Source organism: Eleginops maclovinus, chromosome 12 (assembly GCF_036324505.1).
Source record: "Eleginops maclovinus isolate JMC-PN-2008 ecotype Puerto Natales chromosome 12, JC_Emac_rtc_rv5, whole genome shotgun sequence".
In the NCBI taxonomy this organism is placed as follows: domain Eukaryota; kingdom Metazoa; phylum Chordata; class Actinopteri; order Perciformes; family Eleginopidae; genus Eleginops; species Eleginops maclovinus.
The window spans coordinates 9,168,072-9,185,977 of NC_086360.1; the positions used below are offsets into that span (position 1 = coordinate 9,168,072).

The window sequence follows — 17,906 nt, forward strand, 5'->3', positions numbered from 1 at the left end:
GACTCTAGAACGTTCTAAAAAATGTGGTGGAGTCAGTTCGTCAGTCGTCTGATGTTTGAAAGGATGAAGTGAAGAAAGAGTAAAACGATCGAACGTCAAATGTCCTACCTTCTTAAAATAACTTCAATTCAGCTGATAGTAGATCTTGAGCGATAGTGAGGGTGAGAAAATCATTATATTTTTATGTTACAATATCATTATCGATAATACAATATTGTATCATTGAAATTGTTTTAATCCAATTTTAATTTTAATTAGCCACATTACTGGCTGCTCTGTCATATCAAATGGAAATATCTTATTAATAACTATAAAGACAAGTGCCTTATTATTGCAAGATATTGAACAATCATAAAATATTAAAATACAACTTCAAATGAAAAAAGCATTTTACAATAAATAAAAAACACATACAAGATAGGCTTAAGGGTTCAGTCAAGGTCAGTGGGGATAATTCTCTTTTAATCTGGATTTAAAAGGTAGGAGCCTGAGAGAAGAGCATTACAGTGATCTAACCTTCTTTAAATGAAAGGATATACAAGGCATATTAATCATTCTTTGCTATGTTTTAAACAAAAATTGAATGTAAAAAGGTTTAACATGGCTTGGATCATGATCCAACAACCAATACTTATAGTTTTAAAAGCAATTTGATATATAACATTGTTTGCTCTGTATGCTCTGGAAATTATACAACACATATTTCTCTGTGGTTCATTTTAGAATTTTGAGAAGAGCGGGCTATTTTAATAGCAGTAGTGTAAAGTAACTAAGTACATTTACTCAGGTACAATACTTAAGTACAATTTTGAGATACTTGTACTTTACATGAGTGTTTCACATGAGTACTTCTACTCCATTACAATTCAGGGGTAAATGGTGTACTTTTACTCCCCTACATTTATTTAATACCTTGCAGATTTGGATTTATGATGTGAAATATATTCAACACTTAAAGACTTTAGTTAAACCTGGAAAAAATTCACAAGCTACCCTGCAGTAAACAACGTCATACAACTAGCTGCACCTTTACCAGCTTTGATAACACTTCACTTCACTAGCATCAATAATTATAACAAAACATATATTTTCTTCTGAAATGAACCAATTTGCATAATGAGTTATTTTACTATTGGTACTTTAAGAATATTTTCATGGCAATACTTTTGTACTTTTACTTGAGTAACATTTGAATTGCAGGACTTCGACCAGAGTATTCCTACACTCGGGTTGCTTTACTGAAGTACAAGATCTGAGTACTTCTCCCACCTCTGTTTAATAGTGGCATCGTTTTTATCCACCAGAGGGGTTGTTTACATCTTAGCCTGTATAGGTTATCATGCATTGAAATGTCATTAGGGGGCGTGCCATGGCTTAAAGGTTACGTAATAAAAGAAAAGCGTTTCTGCGTTTGGCCAATAGCACAAAGTGACTCAGACAACCGGAAATCAGCTGATCGTTTAGTTTCCCACTCGCACATTTTTCACATAGCGAACAGTGTATCGCAGGAATTGACAAGTCGCAGCTCTGTCTCCGGACACAACACACCATCCTGTCTGCGTGAATGGACTGCTGGAGAAAAACACAGAGCAAGAATCCAGGAAGTTAAAAGCGAAGAATGTGATAAAGATACGATGTGCTCCACGGGAACCAACGCGGAGCTACAACAAACATGTAAGTCGTCGCATATTGTTTATGAGTATTATACTGCGAGCTCAGTCATGTTGTCATCGCGACGCTCAGTTACCAAGCAGCGGTTAAACCTCCGGGGGAACACGCAACACCGAGCGGGGGAGAGGGTTTGATCTTCTGGGGGAAGGTGCTGTCAGGGGCGGTGAAGGATGAATGTGTCAGCCGCTGAATTTATGTCGCCCTTCCGGGCTCTTTCAGCGTCTGACCCGGCTCTGCTGCTGGAGCTGAAGACCAGGCGCCCTCCGTCCCTGGAGGGCCGGGCGGGCTGTGAGACCTGGAGCGTGGACTTCTCCCCGGACGGAGCCTGGTTCGCCTGGTCGATGGGACATGGCATCGTTTGGGTGGTCGCCTGGCCTCTCGACTCGGAGTAGGTTTACCTGCATTTAATCCACATGACGCATTCAGGTGTCCCTCGTACAATCGGGCTTGTGCAAAATACATTGGGATAGAGCATGAATAGATTAATGCTCGACTTGAAAAACTAATTGTAAACTAAAGTAAAGAATACAAACAACTTTACATTAATGCGTATCTTTTGGGCTTTATCCTTGTACATTGCGTATTAATTACACATGTACTATTAATTTTAAGTTGGCAAATAACATCTTAAAGAAGGTCTTTAATTTCAATTAAGATATATTGGGAATACTTTTAAATGGTTTATTCTATATGTATTGTTTATTTGTATTATTATTGAACTTGTTCTTATTTATTTTTCTCTCTAATTGATATTGCTGTTTTTGTTTTCAAGTCTTGATAACTGACATTAGGAAAGCACATCAATAAATTGATAAATCTAAAGTAGCCCGACAGTTTAAATATGTATTGGATTATTTTACAATTGAATGGATATATCACCCATTTTGTTTTATTTATTCATACATTTCCTTTTTGAAGTGTCTTATTTATTTATGTTTTTATTAATATTGAACATTTTGAGACCCCATATGCTCTTTGTATTTCTGTGCCAATACAAACCTATATGAAGGTACCGATAACTTCTTTTTTCAAAACATGCCAAATTCCTTCATGCATCAATGTTAAAAATTAAGAAAGAATAATTAACCTGTATAAGAAAATACCTTTAAGGAAGATCATAATGTATACGATCAAAGAAAAACTGAACTGATAATTCTTACTAGGAAATTTCCAACAGTGCTTGAAGGCAGCATATCCAATCTCCAGCTCTAGCATCCAATTTGTCTACAAATAGATTCTTTTTTTAAAATAATATCTGCATTATGGATCCTTCTAACCCACAGGGACAGTCAGAATGCAGAGATCGACCGCGGAGACAAGAGTTTCAGTTGTGGCCATCCAGTGTGGGGCCTCGCCTTCGGGCCCAGGCCTCCAAAATCATCAACTGTTGCGTGCCAAGCTAAAACAGGGGAAAAATCAAAAGGGAGCAAAAGCCTGCTTCTGGCCACAGGCTTGGAGAACGGGGTGATAAAAATATGGAATGTGTTAACAGGTGAGATCTCTATTCCTGCTGGTGACGTTCTCACCTGCACTGTTTTTAAAAAATATTTTTTTTAAACCAGTGTCTTTGTGTAAGCGAGAGTGTTGAAAGCAGGAGATAGATGGGAAGACACACAGCAAATGGTCCCAGGCTGGATTCAAACTTAGGTCCTCTGCTTGGAGACTAAGCCCTAGTACATAATCCGTCAGCTCTACCAACTAAGCTAAACGACAGCTCCCGTGCACTGTTTTTATATTTTATCAGACTGTTGTGACTGATTTTAAATGTTTTTGTTTCAGGGGATGCTGTGTTTGATCTCCATGGCCACGAAGGTGTTGTGAGGGACCTGGTCTTCCCTCAAAATGGCACGCTCACACTCATATCGTCCTCTCGGGACAAGACTTTGAGGATTTGGGACCTGGCTCAGAAAGGTGTGTGCACTTTTACTGGCTTTAAGTTTAAAGACTGACAAACAGCTCCAACACAATCTTTCTCTTTCAGACAATAGGGCTAGAGAATCATCTTTTTTACTTTAGCAGTGTTTTCTAAGTTCCATATGATCAACCTGCCTTAAAATACTTGTTGTTTGGTATATTCAAATACATGAGGAAAGAAAATCTGAAATGTGAGACTTGATATTTAGCATAGGCAAAGCTATTTGATTATTTGAAAATGAAGATAAGATCCACCTTGCATTTTGAATTAGGTGAAAACTTTGCTGTTTATTTTTTTGTAAACATCATTGTTTTAAGTTTAAGGCTTTGCTGCAACTGTCTTCAAATGTCGGAGCATCCTTGAACGCACCTATATTTTACTGTCCCTGGTTAGACATTAAGACAATAAATGCTCTCTGTGAGGTGTTGCCAAACAGGTTTCAAGGCTGTGCAAATTGATTGGATATTGACTGAAACCAGGGGCTGCCTGGAAGGTTGAAAATAAGGCTAAAGGCTCATGGTATAGATTATAAATATATACATTTTTAACCACCAGTTTTCTGCTTGTTTCTCTTCATGTATCACTTCCCCTCTGTTTTGTCACTGTGCAGTCTAACTTAACAACCCTCCGGTTCAATTCCAGGAGGTTAAAGCAAACATGTGTTCATGTTTGCACATACAAGTCATGTTCTCCACAACTTCAGTAGCTTCTCATTATTTGTTTATTTAATCCCAGTGATGATTTTAGTTTGACTTCTGTATTGTGTCTGTTGAAGGTAAAAAGGTGCAGGTGCTTTCTGGCCATAAAGACTGGATCAGCAGCTGCTGTGTGTCATCAGACTGCAGCATGATCGCATCTGTCGGCAGATTTGACAGAGTGAGTTATGTGATTGTAAATTGTGTTTTCATATTCTAGGCAAGGACAGACACAGCAACACAAAAACAAACAAATGTGCATGTCATTAGGACTATTTTTTCATCCATTTCCCACATGTGTCCATAATTATGCATAGGGGCAAACTGTTATCATCTCAGTTCAGTAAAATAGGACACTTTTCCCTGTTGCACAACACTCTTAGGAATTGATTTTTTTTCAACCTAATTCTGTATCAAGTTCACTTTTTAAGGACATTGCAGTGTTGTTAGCTGAACTCTTTTGTCTTAAGGTTTCTTTGTTGATATTTGACATATACAGGAAGAATTTGAGGTTTTACAAGTCTTTATTGCAGCATTTCCTTTTGATGGCTAATGGTTTAATTTAATGGTTTTTGACAAGATAGGTGTAACTTACTCACATATAGCTTTTAATATTTATTTCCAGAGCAAAGTATGCTTATTACATGATTGGCCTATCGCTTTCCCCCCCATGTGTAGTTGTTGTAAGCCTGACAGAACGTTTAGCAGTTTGTCCTTTGAGTTCTTCCCACTCCCGTCAAGCTGCGAACTTGACACCTTTATAATTGCAAAGAAAAAGCAGACAGCTAAAATTGTGTAATGCCAGACTTAGTTAGATCACAATCACATTGTTTTTCTGCGTGTTCCAGCCTGTTCTGTTGGCATGGACTGACTCAGACTGAGGATCAAATCACTCGATTTTTTGGCAATGCAACCTCTCCAGTTTTTGAAACAGGGCAAAATTAGTTCAAACTAAAATAAGACATATTTACAATCAGCTGGTGGTGCTGAAAACGTCAACAGAGATGTTTTGAAAAATTCAACAGTGATGTCTCTTTCTAGAAATAATAATTATAATAATAATAATAATAATAATTATTATTATTATTATTGTAATAAACGTATTAGTTCCTTCTTGAATAATGAGAGTTTGTTGTTGTAGCTTTTATTCACACAGTGCTCTCCCAACACATGTCACAGTCTTAACATAGACTCACGTAAATTGCCTGCCTCCTTTACGACCCCAAAGCATCTCTTAAGCATGTCGCAATACACATTCTCTGACATCTCCCCCCTTTTAATTACTTTTGAACTGCATCATTATTAATGCATACAACATACAGCCAGCAATGCCAGTAACAGTAACTTGCCGTTATAGTCCCAGAAACATCAGTGATACCATTTAGCCTTATTAACATAAAACATTGTATTTCTATACACCATACGACTTCCTCATGAACAACGTAACCATAATGTCCTTTACAGTTCCAGTCTCTGAACAGGTTTAACAACTCTACCAGACCTGGTTTGATACAGTCCACTAGGGTCCATCCCCAGACCAGGAGAGCTACATCCAGAGCTCACCTGAGTATCTGATGCATTTGGTTCTGTAGAGTGTTCGACTGGGGACCTCATATCAGGCAGTGCTTGGTTTCGCCTGTACTGGGCTCCTTGCTCTGTAACGACGACATATGATCTCTCAGTTGTACTCTCCCCAGCCACTTCCGCAGGTGTGGACCAAGTCTTCTGATTGTCTAGCCAAGTGAGAACAGGGCCTCCTGGCTGCAGTGGTGAGAGCGGTTTCACACCATGTCGCTTGTTGTAGTGGAAAGCTTGCTTACTCTTTTCAACAGCATCCTTATCTCTGACGTGCTGTCGGTTCGGCCATTTTGGTTGCAGGACTTAGTCAGAGTAGGTAACGTTGTTCGGATTTCCTGCCCATTAATAGTTCCGCCGGACTAACACCAGTGCTGCTGTGCGGTGAGGATCTGTAGACCATAAGAGCCAGTAGTGGATCTTTTTGTATCAGCATTCTTTTGGCTGTTTGCACTGCACGTTCAGCATGTCCATTGCCCTGTGGGTTGTGGGGGCTAGAGGTGACATGCTCAAAGTCCATCTCACGGGCAAAGCATTTGAAAGCATCACTGCTGAACTGTGGCCTGTTGTCACTAACAATCTCTTCCGGTATTCCGTACCGGCAAAAGTAGCTTTCAGCTTTAAGGTCACCTGAGCACTTGTAGTGGATGGCATGTGGAGTATCTCTAGATATCTAGATTAGTAGTCTGCTATGATAAGAAAGTTCTCCCTATCATGTTCACAGAGATCTATGCCTATTTTTCTCCATGGTCTGTCTGGGAGGGGTGTTGACAGGAGAGGTTCTCTATTCTGTGCTCTCCTATGCTCCCGACAATACATGCAATTCTCCACTTTGTGTGTGATTTGTGACGCTATGCCAGGCCACCACACTGAAGTGTTGGCTCTCATTCTGCATTTGTTAAGTCCCTGATGACCATCATGTATGCGCTCTAACATTTCTGATCTCATTGACCCTGGTATAACTATCCTGCTCCCTCTAAGTACCAACCCATCATGCACAGACAGTTCATTTCTCACAGGAAAATACTCTGTTGCACAGCTCTGTGTGTGTGTTATGTGTTCATGCCACCCATTCTTAATGTACCTGATTATCATTTGGAGTTGCTCATCAGCGGCTGTCTCTGCTCGAATGTCATCTATCTTCGTCTGTGACGCCGGGATGTTGCTCCTCACAGCAGCAACGTAACACTCAACATCTGTGTGGCTGTCTTTGCTGTGCGCCGTTCCCTGTTGTGGGCTCCTGGACAGCATGTCAGCCACAACCAGCGTTTTTCCCGGTGCGTATTTAGCCTCAAAGTTGAACCTCATCAGCCGCATGAGGAGTCTTTGGCAGCGTACAGGTGTGTTGTCCAGGTCTCGAGTGTTCATCAGTGGAATGAGGGGTTTGTGATCTGTAATCAATTTGAATGCAGGCAGTCCATAGAGGTATTTCTCAAATCTCTCACATGCCCACACAGATGCAAGGCACTCTTTTTCTATTTGAGTGTACCTTTTTTCAGCATCACTGAGTCGTCTTGAATAGAATAAGATAAGATAAGATAAGATAAGATAAGATTCAACTTTATTGTCATTGCACAGAGTACAAGTACTAGTACAACGAAATGCGGTCTCTGCATTTGACCCATCCTAGTGTTAGGAGCAGTGGGCTGCCATTATGTACGGCGCCCGGGGAGCAGTGTAGGTAACCAGTGTCTTGCTCAGGGACACCACGGTGGCACTTGGTCTTTCGGGGACTTGAACTGGTGACCTTCCAGTTCCCAGGCCAAGCCCCTATGGACTTTGCCACCGCTGGTGGTGGCAAATGCCACAGGTCTCCAGTCTTCACCATGGAGCTGTAACAGGACCCCACCAACTCCATAGCTGCTAGCATCAGCTGAGACTACTGTGCTCCTATTAGCATCATAATACATCAAGGTAGGTGATGTTGTGAGATGCTCCTTGATTTTGTCAAAGGCCGCCTGCTGCATCGGACCCCAAATCCAGACAGATGTGGATCTTAACAGTTCATACAGTGGTTGACCCACTGTGGCGAGGTCAGGAATATATTTCCCCAAGTAGTTTATCATGCCAAGGGCTCTCCTTAGCTCTTGGATATTTCCAGGCGGTGAGAGTTTATTGATCGCTAACTCTTTCTCCGGATCTGGTCGTATCCCATCTTTGTTTGTCACTTGGCCCAAGAAATGTAACTCAGTCTTTCTCATCATGCATTTCTCTGTGTTCAACTTCAGGCCTGCTGACTCTAGACGCTCCAATACTTTATGCAGGCGCACATTGTGTTCACTCATGTCCCTTCCAAAGACAATGATGTCATCCATATAGACTCAGCTCCCTGCAGCCCTTCGAGAGTCTCTACCATTTTCCTTTGAAAAATTTCTGGGGCGCTGGTGATCCCAAATGGGAGACGTTTGAAGCAGTACCTTCCATAAGGCGTTATGAAGGTAGCTAGCCTCTGGCTATCCTTGTCCAGAGGGATTTGCCAGAATCCTGAAGCTGCATCTAGAGATGAGAAAACTGTGGACCCACTCAACTGGGCTATCATCTCTTCAGATGTAGGCAGAATGAACCTCTCTCTTTTGACAGCTTTATTTAGTCTCTTTAAGTCGACACAGATGCGTGCCTTTCCATTCTTTTTCGAAACCGGCCCCATCAGTGCACACCATTCAGTTGGTTCTGTCACAGACTCAATGATGTCGTTGGCCTCCATTTGGTCCAGCTCCCCCTTCACCGCATTTAACAGCGGTATGGGAAGTCGGCGTGCTGTGGCCAATGCATAGGGCTGAACATTGTCTTGAAGTGCGATTTTCACAGGCTGTGTTTTTAGTAGGCCAAACTCCTGTTCGCTGGTACTGATTTCATACACTCGCTTTATTAGCCCCATTGCTAAAGATGTTGGCCGGCTGAGCAGGTTATTCACAGTATCACCACGAATAACATATAGTCTAAACATGTATGTTTTGCCCTTGTATACCGTCTGTGTGATGAACTGCCCCAAGCAGTGCAACCCACCCCCCGGACCACTCAGTACTCTCTTTGCCTTGTGTAGGACTCTCTTTGGCTCAAGTGTTTATATTTGTCCTGGCGCGACCTCCACTCTTTAGTCTGCGCAATTTCCTGAACTGCACAAGCTCTCTCCCCCTGCTGGCAAACCTTTGCTTTTACCTCCTCGGACTGCCGGACCTCTTGTACCGTCATCTCCAGAGTGAGTTTCGGGATGAGCTGTAGCTTCTGTGAAATTTCTTTGTCCGAAATCCCTACCACGATCCTGTCTCTGATGTGTTCCTCTCGTTTTGCACCGAAGTCACAGTATTCAGACAGTTCGTACAGAGCGCGGATAAATGTCTCTGCGCGCTCGCCCACATGCTGCACTCTCTGGTTGAAACAGGCACGTTCATGGATAACGTTACGTCTCGGGATAAAATAGGCATCAAACTTCGTCATAACTACATCAAACTGGTCTTCGCTTTCCCCCTCCTCAAATGTGAAAGAGCTCAATATGTTCTCCGCTTCCTTGCCGAGTGCATACACCAGCGTGCTCACTTGAACCGGACCGTCCTCCTTGTCCAGTTTAGTAGCCGTCCTGTAGCGGGAAAATCTTTTCTTCCAGTCAGGCCATTCCGCCGGTTTCTCAAAACAAAAACTCTCCGGTGGTTGAAACTTTGCCATTCTATACCACTTATGACACCATGTAATAAACGTATTAGTTCCTTCTTGAATAATGAGAGTTCGTTGTTGTAGTTGTAGCTTTTATTCACACAGTGCTCTCCCAACACATGTCACGGTCTTAACATAGACTCAAAATTAAATTTGCAATTTGTAAATTGCCTGCCTCCTTTACGACCCCAACTGTCGCAATAGTAATAATAATACTATATTTAAGGGTGCCTTTCATGACACCCATTTTTTTTTATATTTTAAGAGGTAAAAGCAACAGAACATGATACAAACATAAACAGGCAATTATGGAGGAGACAATCAAAGTGGACACAAATGATAGGGACAGGTTATTCAGGGGAAACAGATGGTGGCGATCACCACATATGATATGAGTCTTTGGTCACTTGTTGGTGTATGTAGTTCATAGAAAGAAAAACAGTTCCTAGATTAACTATTGTTCAAATATTTTTTTTCCCCTAATGAATAACAATCCTTGACTTTTTTACCCTTTGTGATTTAAATGTATCAGATGGTGTGTCTGTGGAGTCTGCGGTCATACACCTTCATCAGAAACCTGACAGGAGGAACCTACAAGACCTTGTACCTGCTGTCTTCCTGTGACTTCTCTCCTGACGGAGCAGTGCTCGCCACCGCAGCCTTCAGCGGCTCCAGCTGGTGGATCGACCTCTGGGACCCATACACCGCAGAGAAACTGGCCACTCTTGTGTAAGTTTACACTCAGCCTACAGTCTTGAAATGCACTGAACATTTGGATCTGTAAATTAAATGCAGTCGATTCCTTAAATGCATATGGTGGCAAATGCATTCTGGACTGCACTGTTTTGACAGATATAAAGAAAATAGCATAATGCAGGTAAACTGTTTCAAATGCAGAACCAGGAACAGATCCTTATGCACTTCCTGAAACTATTTCCTCTTGTCCTACATCCTGTTTTTGTGATCCTATTTTTGTGTATAATGATTCATGAAATCTCCTTTTTCCTTCATCGACAGCGACTATTTTGAAGATTATGGGCAAAACCAAATCTCATCGATACAGTTCTCTCCAAACGGTTTGCACTTAGCGATGGTGACAGATGACAGGTGAGTTTGTCAGGTCCATCTTATAAGTCTTTTATGATTTGTTATTTAAAGAGCGATTTCAGACGGATGTGTTGTGTGTGCAGAGCTCTTCGGGTCTGGGAGCCGGGACAGAAGGGCATGGTGATGCAAACCAAATCCGACCGAGCCTCTAACGGACTCTGCTGCAAGTACCATCCACAGGGGGGAGTGGTTGCAACAGGGTAAACATCCTAAAGCCTTCTTCACAATTGTAATGTTATTTGATTATGAAACCTTAACTACAAGTAAACTAGAGAAGTGGATTTAGATATGGTGTAGTTTGCTAAATTTATCATAGTGACCATGAACATGCAATCTTCACAGAGGTGAAATTGGATGTTAAAAGTAATCAATAAAACTTCTTAACACCCTGTTTAACATTCAAACTCAGACTTTTAAGTCAAAAAATATTTCATGTATTGATTTACCTTATCAAGGATAAATGTCAAACAAATGTAGGGATTTGCAATTTTGTTAGTGTCCTGTTAAGTGAGTGTTTTGGATACATCCTAAAAAAAAAAAAAGATAACATTACTCTGACGACACATTTTGCATCTTACAGCAAAGGCTTAGGCTTTGAAAAAAACTACAAAGAGTATGTATGACTTTTCATCTCCGCCACTAAGCTAAAGGCAGATTGTTTGGCACGATGACAGATAATAGTGTCATTGAGCAACATTTTCACAATGGTCCCTTTTTTAATAGATGTAAAAACTTCCAAAATGTATGAGTAGGTTTGGTACTGATGTATCCTGTCATAAAGCAAACACATAGGATATGTTTGAATGCAAAAAAAAAGTAAGATACTGTATGTTAACCTGTTTTTACTTTTCAGCGTGAGCAACAAATGTCCCTTTCTAGTTTTCATGTTGTCTTACCTTGATGTGTATGATATGCAGACCGTTTTCAAAATACCCAGCCAACTGCCCAAAAACGGACCTACCAACTTTTCTTTTAGTTCTCTCTTCACAGAACTAGCCAACTTTCCAAATTCACATATTCATTTAGGAGGGGATTTCAACATTGTGATAAACCGATAACTTGACCCCTCATACATCTCAACCTCCCATAGTGCTTTTCACTCATCTACAATTAAACAGTAGATGTCAGAATGTGGACTTATTGATATCTGGAGAATTCACAACTCAAACAATAGATGATACTCTTTTTACTCTTACCACAAGATTTACTCCAGGATTTCTATACCTTCTGATCAACAACCCACTCACAGTCCAACATCCATAGTATCAGAATTTCTCCGATCAACTTCAAATTAATATCAGAAATTATTCACACCCACAAGATGGCCCTTCAACACATCATTCCTGAAAGTCCCAGATTTTAGTTTTTATTTTGAAAAGTTTTTATATTTCAGCCGCAAGTTCATTAACACCAACCATCTCCTCTTGTGACAGAACCAGAGACGGCCATGTGAGGTTCTGGAGGGGGCCCAGGACAGTGCCCAGCCTTTGCCACCTGTGCCGATCCATCCTGCGCCAGTCTGTCTCCACACACCAGATGGAGCCACTTCCCCTCCCCAAGAGGATCCTCGAATACCTCACGTACAGAAACATCCCTGACCGCCTCAAGACCTGCTGCTCGTCCGACGAGGAGGATTGGGAAGGTTAAATAGGAAAATTAACACGATGCAACAACTGACATTTACAGCAAGAGATTGTCATGCATAATAATGATTTAAGAGTAATAGTTTTGTTTACGGATGTAGATGTTTTCACAGCTTGATTTTAGCACAGAAAGTGTCTGTAATCCTCTTAAGATTCACCATTACTACATTAAGGATTTCATTTATTGCACTACGACTGTAAGAGGATGCATATAAACGTAATGTTCACATGCTTATATAACTTGAATATCACAATTTTATACTATTAATTTATTGTGTAAATATCAAATGTATATGTATTTCTAATTTCTGTTCATCATACAGCAGCACTGCTATTGTTATTGCACATATTAATTGTTAATATAAGATAACAAGAAACTGGACTTATAGGAAATAGTTTTATTAAACAGATTCAAACACATGTACATTTCCAAGACATCTTATTACAGTCATGTGTAACTTTTTTTTTTTTTTACACATTTCTTTAATATCTTGAAACACATTTCATATTTTTGATGTGTTACTGAGTTGCTCGCCACAAGAGACTAAATTAAGTTTTCGAAGTCCGTATTTTAAGCGCCCAAAGGATTTTTGGTTTCTGAAGTTATGAAGACTGCCTTCCATTTTTTGCTCAGTTTGTATGCAGATGTGAGTGACTAAGATGGCTGCGAGCGTTTGGTTTCTTCGCTGTACATCAACTCTACGGAGCGTTGGTGGGCAATCATGCAGTGGACTCTTCAGGGCATCTGTTTTCTTTTTAAATAAGCCAAAATGTGATTCCACCGATTTAACCATCATGAAAAATGTACCGATCCGTGATGGCAGCCACAAAACAAATGGGTGAAAACATTTGTCTCCACTAGTGGCTTTCTTTTAAAAGATAACATGTTGTTGTGGGGTAGAGCAGTAACTGTATCTAGGAGGCCTCGCTGACCACGAAGTCTCTCACGCCTTGGAAAGCTGCCACCATGGAGCTCAGCTGGATCTTTTCATTGGTTCCTGAAGCGAGCCTGTGTCTGAGGAGACGACAGATGGTAAGTACAGAGGCAACCTTTCCAGTAAACATCACAAAGGTTCCGGATATTATGAAACAAATGATTTTGATTACTTGTGTCTAAAGTCATGTTAATATAAGAGGGACAGCACAGGTGAACCCACTTACTCAATGTCAGCCAACTTGATGAGCAGACCAATCCGAATAGCTGGAGGAAAATCCACTAGAATGAGTAGGGGGTGGGGGGGTGGGGGTGGGGGGTGGGGTGAGAACAAATTATTCACATGCTTGTGTACAACCAAACTACAGAAATATTTTGTCAACATATACTGACACCAAACCATGCAAGCTCAGATGTAAAACAGCAACCAAAAGCACCGACAGTAACGGATCCTACCTGGAACTCTTACTCTTATTTTACCTTAGTTAAAATAACATAGTTCCTAGTTTTAAAATTGCTAATAAACATATTTTTAGACACGTTATCATTCAGTCTTACCTCTGTGTATGAGCAGATGAATCTCAGTGAGAATATCATGCAGGGCCAAACCCTTCAAAGTTTTCAGCTGAAGTATTTCTGAGTGAGGTGTTAAAGAATTGCAAAAACAAACTGAACTCTTTTTATATCTTTGACAAATTAACCCCATCCTCTGCAAACATTATATTCAACTGTGTGATACATTTGTAAAACGAGTTATAGGTGAGTCTTCTGAAGAATAATCTTTGCTCATTATCAGTCATTTGAATATCTACGTTGAGATAGAAAACTGGCATATTTAATATAATTTATTTACAGGTAGATTTTGCTTTTGTTGTGCTTTTTCAAAAATTGTACAGAATACTAAACATACAAACATAGACATCCTTTGCTTTCCAGGATAATCACTCAGGAAGCGCTCTTGTGGAATAATCAAAGTGAAGGATACGCTTGTACGCTGAGGTGAAGTCTTTGTTGAGGGACCAGTCGAGGATGTTGGCTATATCTGAGCGGAGTGGGTGACCTGTGCAAGTGTACACTGTGTCCTCCGTCACCTTCCCGTACGCCATGCTGGTGCTCTGAAATCACACAGGTGAAATACACTCACTGTTTTTTACACCTATATAATAACAGGTGTAATTTCAATAAAATATTTATTTGAAACTTCAACGCAACAACACCACAATTTTTAAGATCGGTTTCTGGTTGTACCTGCAGTATGTTGAGCGATCTTCTCATATCGCCTGATGATAATGTCACAATGGCCTTCATTCCGCCTGGATTAATGTCGATACTGCCCAAAAAACATCAACAGTTTAAATTAAAAGTCAAATCAATGCAAATAGTTACTTATTTACTCAATTTAAATGTATGTAACTGATTGTTTTGTGCAGTAGGAACATTTCTCTTCTATCCTGTGCTGTAAAATAGCATGTTTCTACAAGTAGAATAACAAGAAATAGAGTGTACATAAAATTATATGTTTATATAATGCATATATTTGTTTCATAATTTAGACACTGTCTGGCAGTACCAAGTATCACAATAATGACACATGAAACATGGTCACATGCTTACCTCTCCTGCTGGACCACATACTCTAGTCGAGGGATCATCTGGTCTGGGGACAGCGGGCCGAAGCGAAACCTGGTGCATCGAGACTGCAGAGCCGGGATGATCTTGGAAAGGTAATTGCAGATCAGACAGAACCGAGTGTTTTCTGTATACTTCTCAATCACTGAGAAGGACAGAGAGCGCAGGGATGAGAAACGAGTTAGAAAAAATGTTGACTATGAAATGTAAAAGATACAATTTTGCATCTAATTTGCAAACCTACTAATTTAAAGACTATCACATCTGTCAGTTTGTCCAAGTCCTCTCATAGAATACATGTTTAAAACCTAGAGACACTTATTGACGGGCACATGATTTTTTTGAAGTACTTGCAGATAACACAATTCACTACAAACTAGGTGTGTAGTTTCTTGATGCAACTACTTTGTAAACGTTTATATGTACAATTATTGACACAGGCTAATGAACAGTTGACATTAGATGATTCCATAAAGTATTCAATACTTAAAAATGGATTTCTGGGTATACAAACAGATTTGCTGTAATTCACAAGTAGCCAAATGGTCTGGCTGCTCAGTGAGCCGTACAGCTCACAGTGGGCAACGCCCGGCTGAACAGATGGCTTACCTCGCCGCAATGCATTCTGGGCATCCTGGGTCATGGCATCGGCCTCGTCCAGTATCACCAACTTGAAGCCCTTCCTGGAGGACAACAGGAGCAAGAATAATGCAGCAGTTCAAATTATTCCGGGTGCAGAGAAAAGGAAAGAGCTTTAGGAACGCAAAAGGAGGTATGTGAAAAGAGTAGTAGAGTAGATGTTTAATCTTACTTGAAGATGGTCCTGGTGCTGGCAAAACTCAGGACAGGTCCTCGTACAACATCAATACCTCTGTCATCTGATGCGTTCAGCTTCAAAACAAAATAAGTTAAATATCAAATAGAAGAACCTCAGGGTTTCCCCTGAACTACAGAAGATATAAGGTGAATGCTCTCGCATCTCAAAAAACCAAAAGCTTGTATTAAAGAGTTGTAGTGTACCTCCAACACCATGGAGGTGAACTCTTTGTCCTTGTACAGCTGCTTGGCACAGGCGAGGATGGTGGACGTTTTTCCGGTTCCAGGGGGGCCATAGAACAGGAGATGGGGAAGCTTGTCCTCACTGATAAACTTCTGGACTATAAGGATGAAAAAAGTCAAAAGAACAGGAAAACTGTATTAACAACCTGAATATGACAAGTTGTAGTATATATAGTAAGAACAAAAACATGAGTTAGCAAACTGAAAGACAGCAGGGAAATGTGTCTACACACCTATATGACTTAACTTAATAATTACGTGGTACCTTTTATAATTCATATTTATATACACCTGATATGTATATGTTGCAAGTTTTTATAATAAAAAAGCAGGCTTACTGATGAAGCCTGTTGTGCAGCGGCTTTAGGAAGAAGGATTATATGTATTATTCTAGATACTTACTGGTGCTTAGAATATCTTTGTGTGAGATCAGATCATCAAGCTTCTGTGGTCTGTATTTTTCAACCCTGGATTACAAAGAAAAAAGACATCGTCTAATACATCAATAATGTAAATAATAAACAAATACTTCCAATTTCCAAATGACTAATGCGTGCAACACTTGGGAGTGGTTGGCAAAAACACATTAGTGTTAAGTTGATTAACATAAGTATCTCAAAATGAAATTAGCCACATGCTAACCCCCCATAATATCAGTGTCTGTGTACTGATCCAAACGACAGAACAGACTTTATTAAGAGTGTCTCTTTTTAAAGCATCTGTCTCAAAGATGTTGGATACATAGGCCTATGCAATAAGTTTTTACTTTATGGACACTTCAATTTGTTAAGTACCAAGTTTCCATTCGGAATATTTATTTTGCACCATGCACCAATATACTAAATAACATATCAACGTTGTAATTGTTAAGTAGAGGCTGCATAGTTTCAGACGAAACAGTTGTATCAAGAGGCAAAAGGCAATAGTAAATGCATCAACTGGTTATTATGTATGCTGAATTTAAAAGAAGCTCACATAGATGAAGATTACATATTCGTTTTATAAGTATGATTCATATCTAACGTTATTTGTAGAGGAACGAAGAGCATCTACATGCAGCAGCGAGCTGCCTTCTTGAGTCCATACTAATGTTAGGAAGTTTAGCTAGCTAGCACTAACTATTCCAACCTATCTGGGATGAACAACGACTTTGAACTCACCATGGTAAGTTTCTGCTCTGTAGCGGCACTTTACTTGAGGAAGACATGTGTCCTGTTTGCTATATACTTAGCTCAAAGCTAGGTAAATAAGTTTATTTTCGAGCACCCTAGGTTTGATGTTGGTGGCCTACGTGTTTGGCGCGCTCCACAACAAAAACGTGCGTCATACGTCACGGCGTACAACCAATCGGATCATTTTGCTAGCACATGTAGGCGGGCATTTGGGGACACGACTTCCCACTGTAAAAAAGGAGTGTCTAAAACATGAAATGCGACACATTTACAGTTAAAATAGAGTTATACAATGCATGCAGATATCTGGGTGATTTTGCTATTAAATCTATGTACGCAGGTGACAAAGAAATACAAATATGCTCTTGTGTTACTCTCATCAAAAATGTCCAGTGGCCTAATATAAGATTCAGCAGGTCCTGTATTCAATTATCTAAATATGTTGCACCTTTGCCAGTAGATGAAAACATTTTAAACGGTTTTGCACCAATCTTTTCTCAACTAGCTTGGTATTTTTTCAGTTATACAGACAATATTCCTATTTCCATACATATATCAAAAAGTGCAATTATGTTGCATTACCTCTCAACAGCATGAATAGCCAATAACTTAGTACCAAAATAAACTTTTTTGGCTTGTGTCATCCTAAAATGAAGCAGTGTTTTAATGTTTCATAACATTAGTGATCTGAGATGTGAAATGTGTGATTTCACCTCCTCAGATTGTTTCTTTTGAATAATGTTGAAGCCTGAAGTGCTAAAAGTAGTGTTTCAAAAGAAAAAGAGCAACATTTACATTCAAGTCAAACCAAATCAACAGAATTATCTCCCATAAAAAAATATATTCTTTATTTCT

General features: G+C 40.0%; 2 protein-coding genes across 3 annotated transcripts; one reads left to right on the forward strand and one right to left on the reverse strand.

Moving 5' to 3' along the window:
• The first annotated feature begins 1,415 nt into the window (after positions 1-1,415).
• wsb2 (WD repeat and SOCS box containing 2) lies at positions 1,416-12,677 on the forward strand. 2 transcript variants are annotated; one of them, XM_063896270.1, is made up of 9 exons: positions 1,416-1,674; positions 1,891-2,059; positions 2,955-3,163; positions 3,451-3,582; positions 4,362-4,462; positions 10,040-10,236; positions 10,525-10,614; positions 10,698-10,814; positions 12,048-12,677. In XM_063896270.1, the coding sequence occupies exons 1-9, from the start codon at positions 1,635-1,637 to the stop codon at positions 12,259-12,261; spliced, it is 1,269 nt and encodes a 422-aa protein (XP_063752340.1). In that variant the 5' UTR covers positions 1,416-1,634; the 3' UTR covers positions 12,262-12,677. The 2 variants fall into 2 exon arrangements, with proteins under 2 accessions (XP_063752340.1, XP_063752341.1); XM_063896271.1 differs by lacking the exon at positions 1,891-2,059 and having other exon boundaries at positions 1,457-1,674.
• On the reverse strand, positions 12,641-17,212 carry rfc5 (replication factor C (activator 1) 5). The gene is made up of 11 exons (XM_063896272.1): positions 17,040-17,212; positions 16,282-16,346; positions 15,841-15,977; positions 15,632-15,711; positions 15,430-15,503; positions 14,806-14,965; positions 14,440-14,521; positions 14,177-14,306; positions 13,750-13,827; positions 13,419-13,473; positions 12,641-13,272 (listed from the first exon to the last, which is right to left on the reverse strand). Exons 1-11 carry the CDS (start codon positions 17,084-17,086, stop codon positions 13,173-13,175), a joined length of 1,008 nt encoding a protein of 335 aa, XP_063752342.1. The 5' UTR covers positions 17,087-17,212; the 3' UTR covers positions 12,641-13,172.
• Positions 17,213-17,906: the final 694 nt, after the last annotated feature.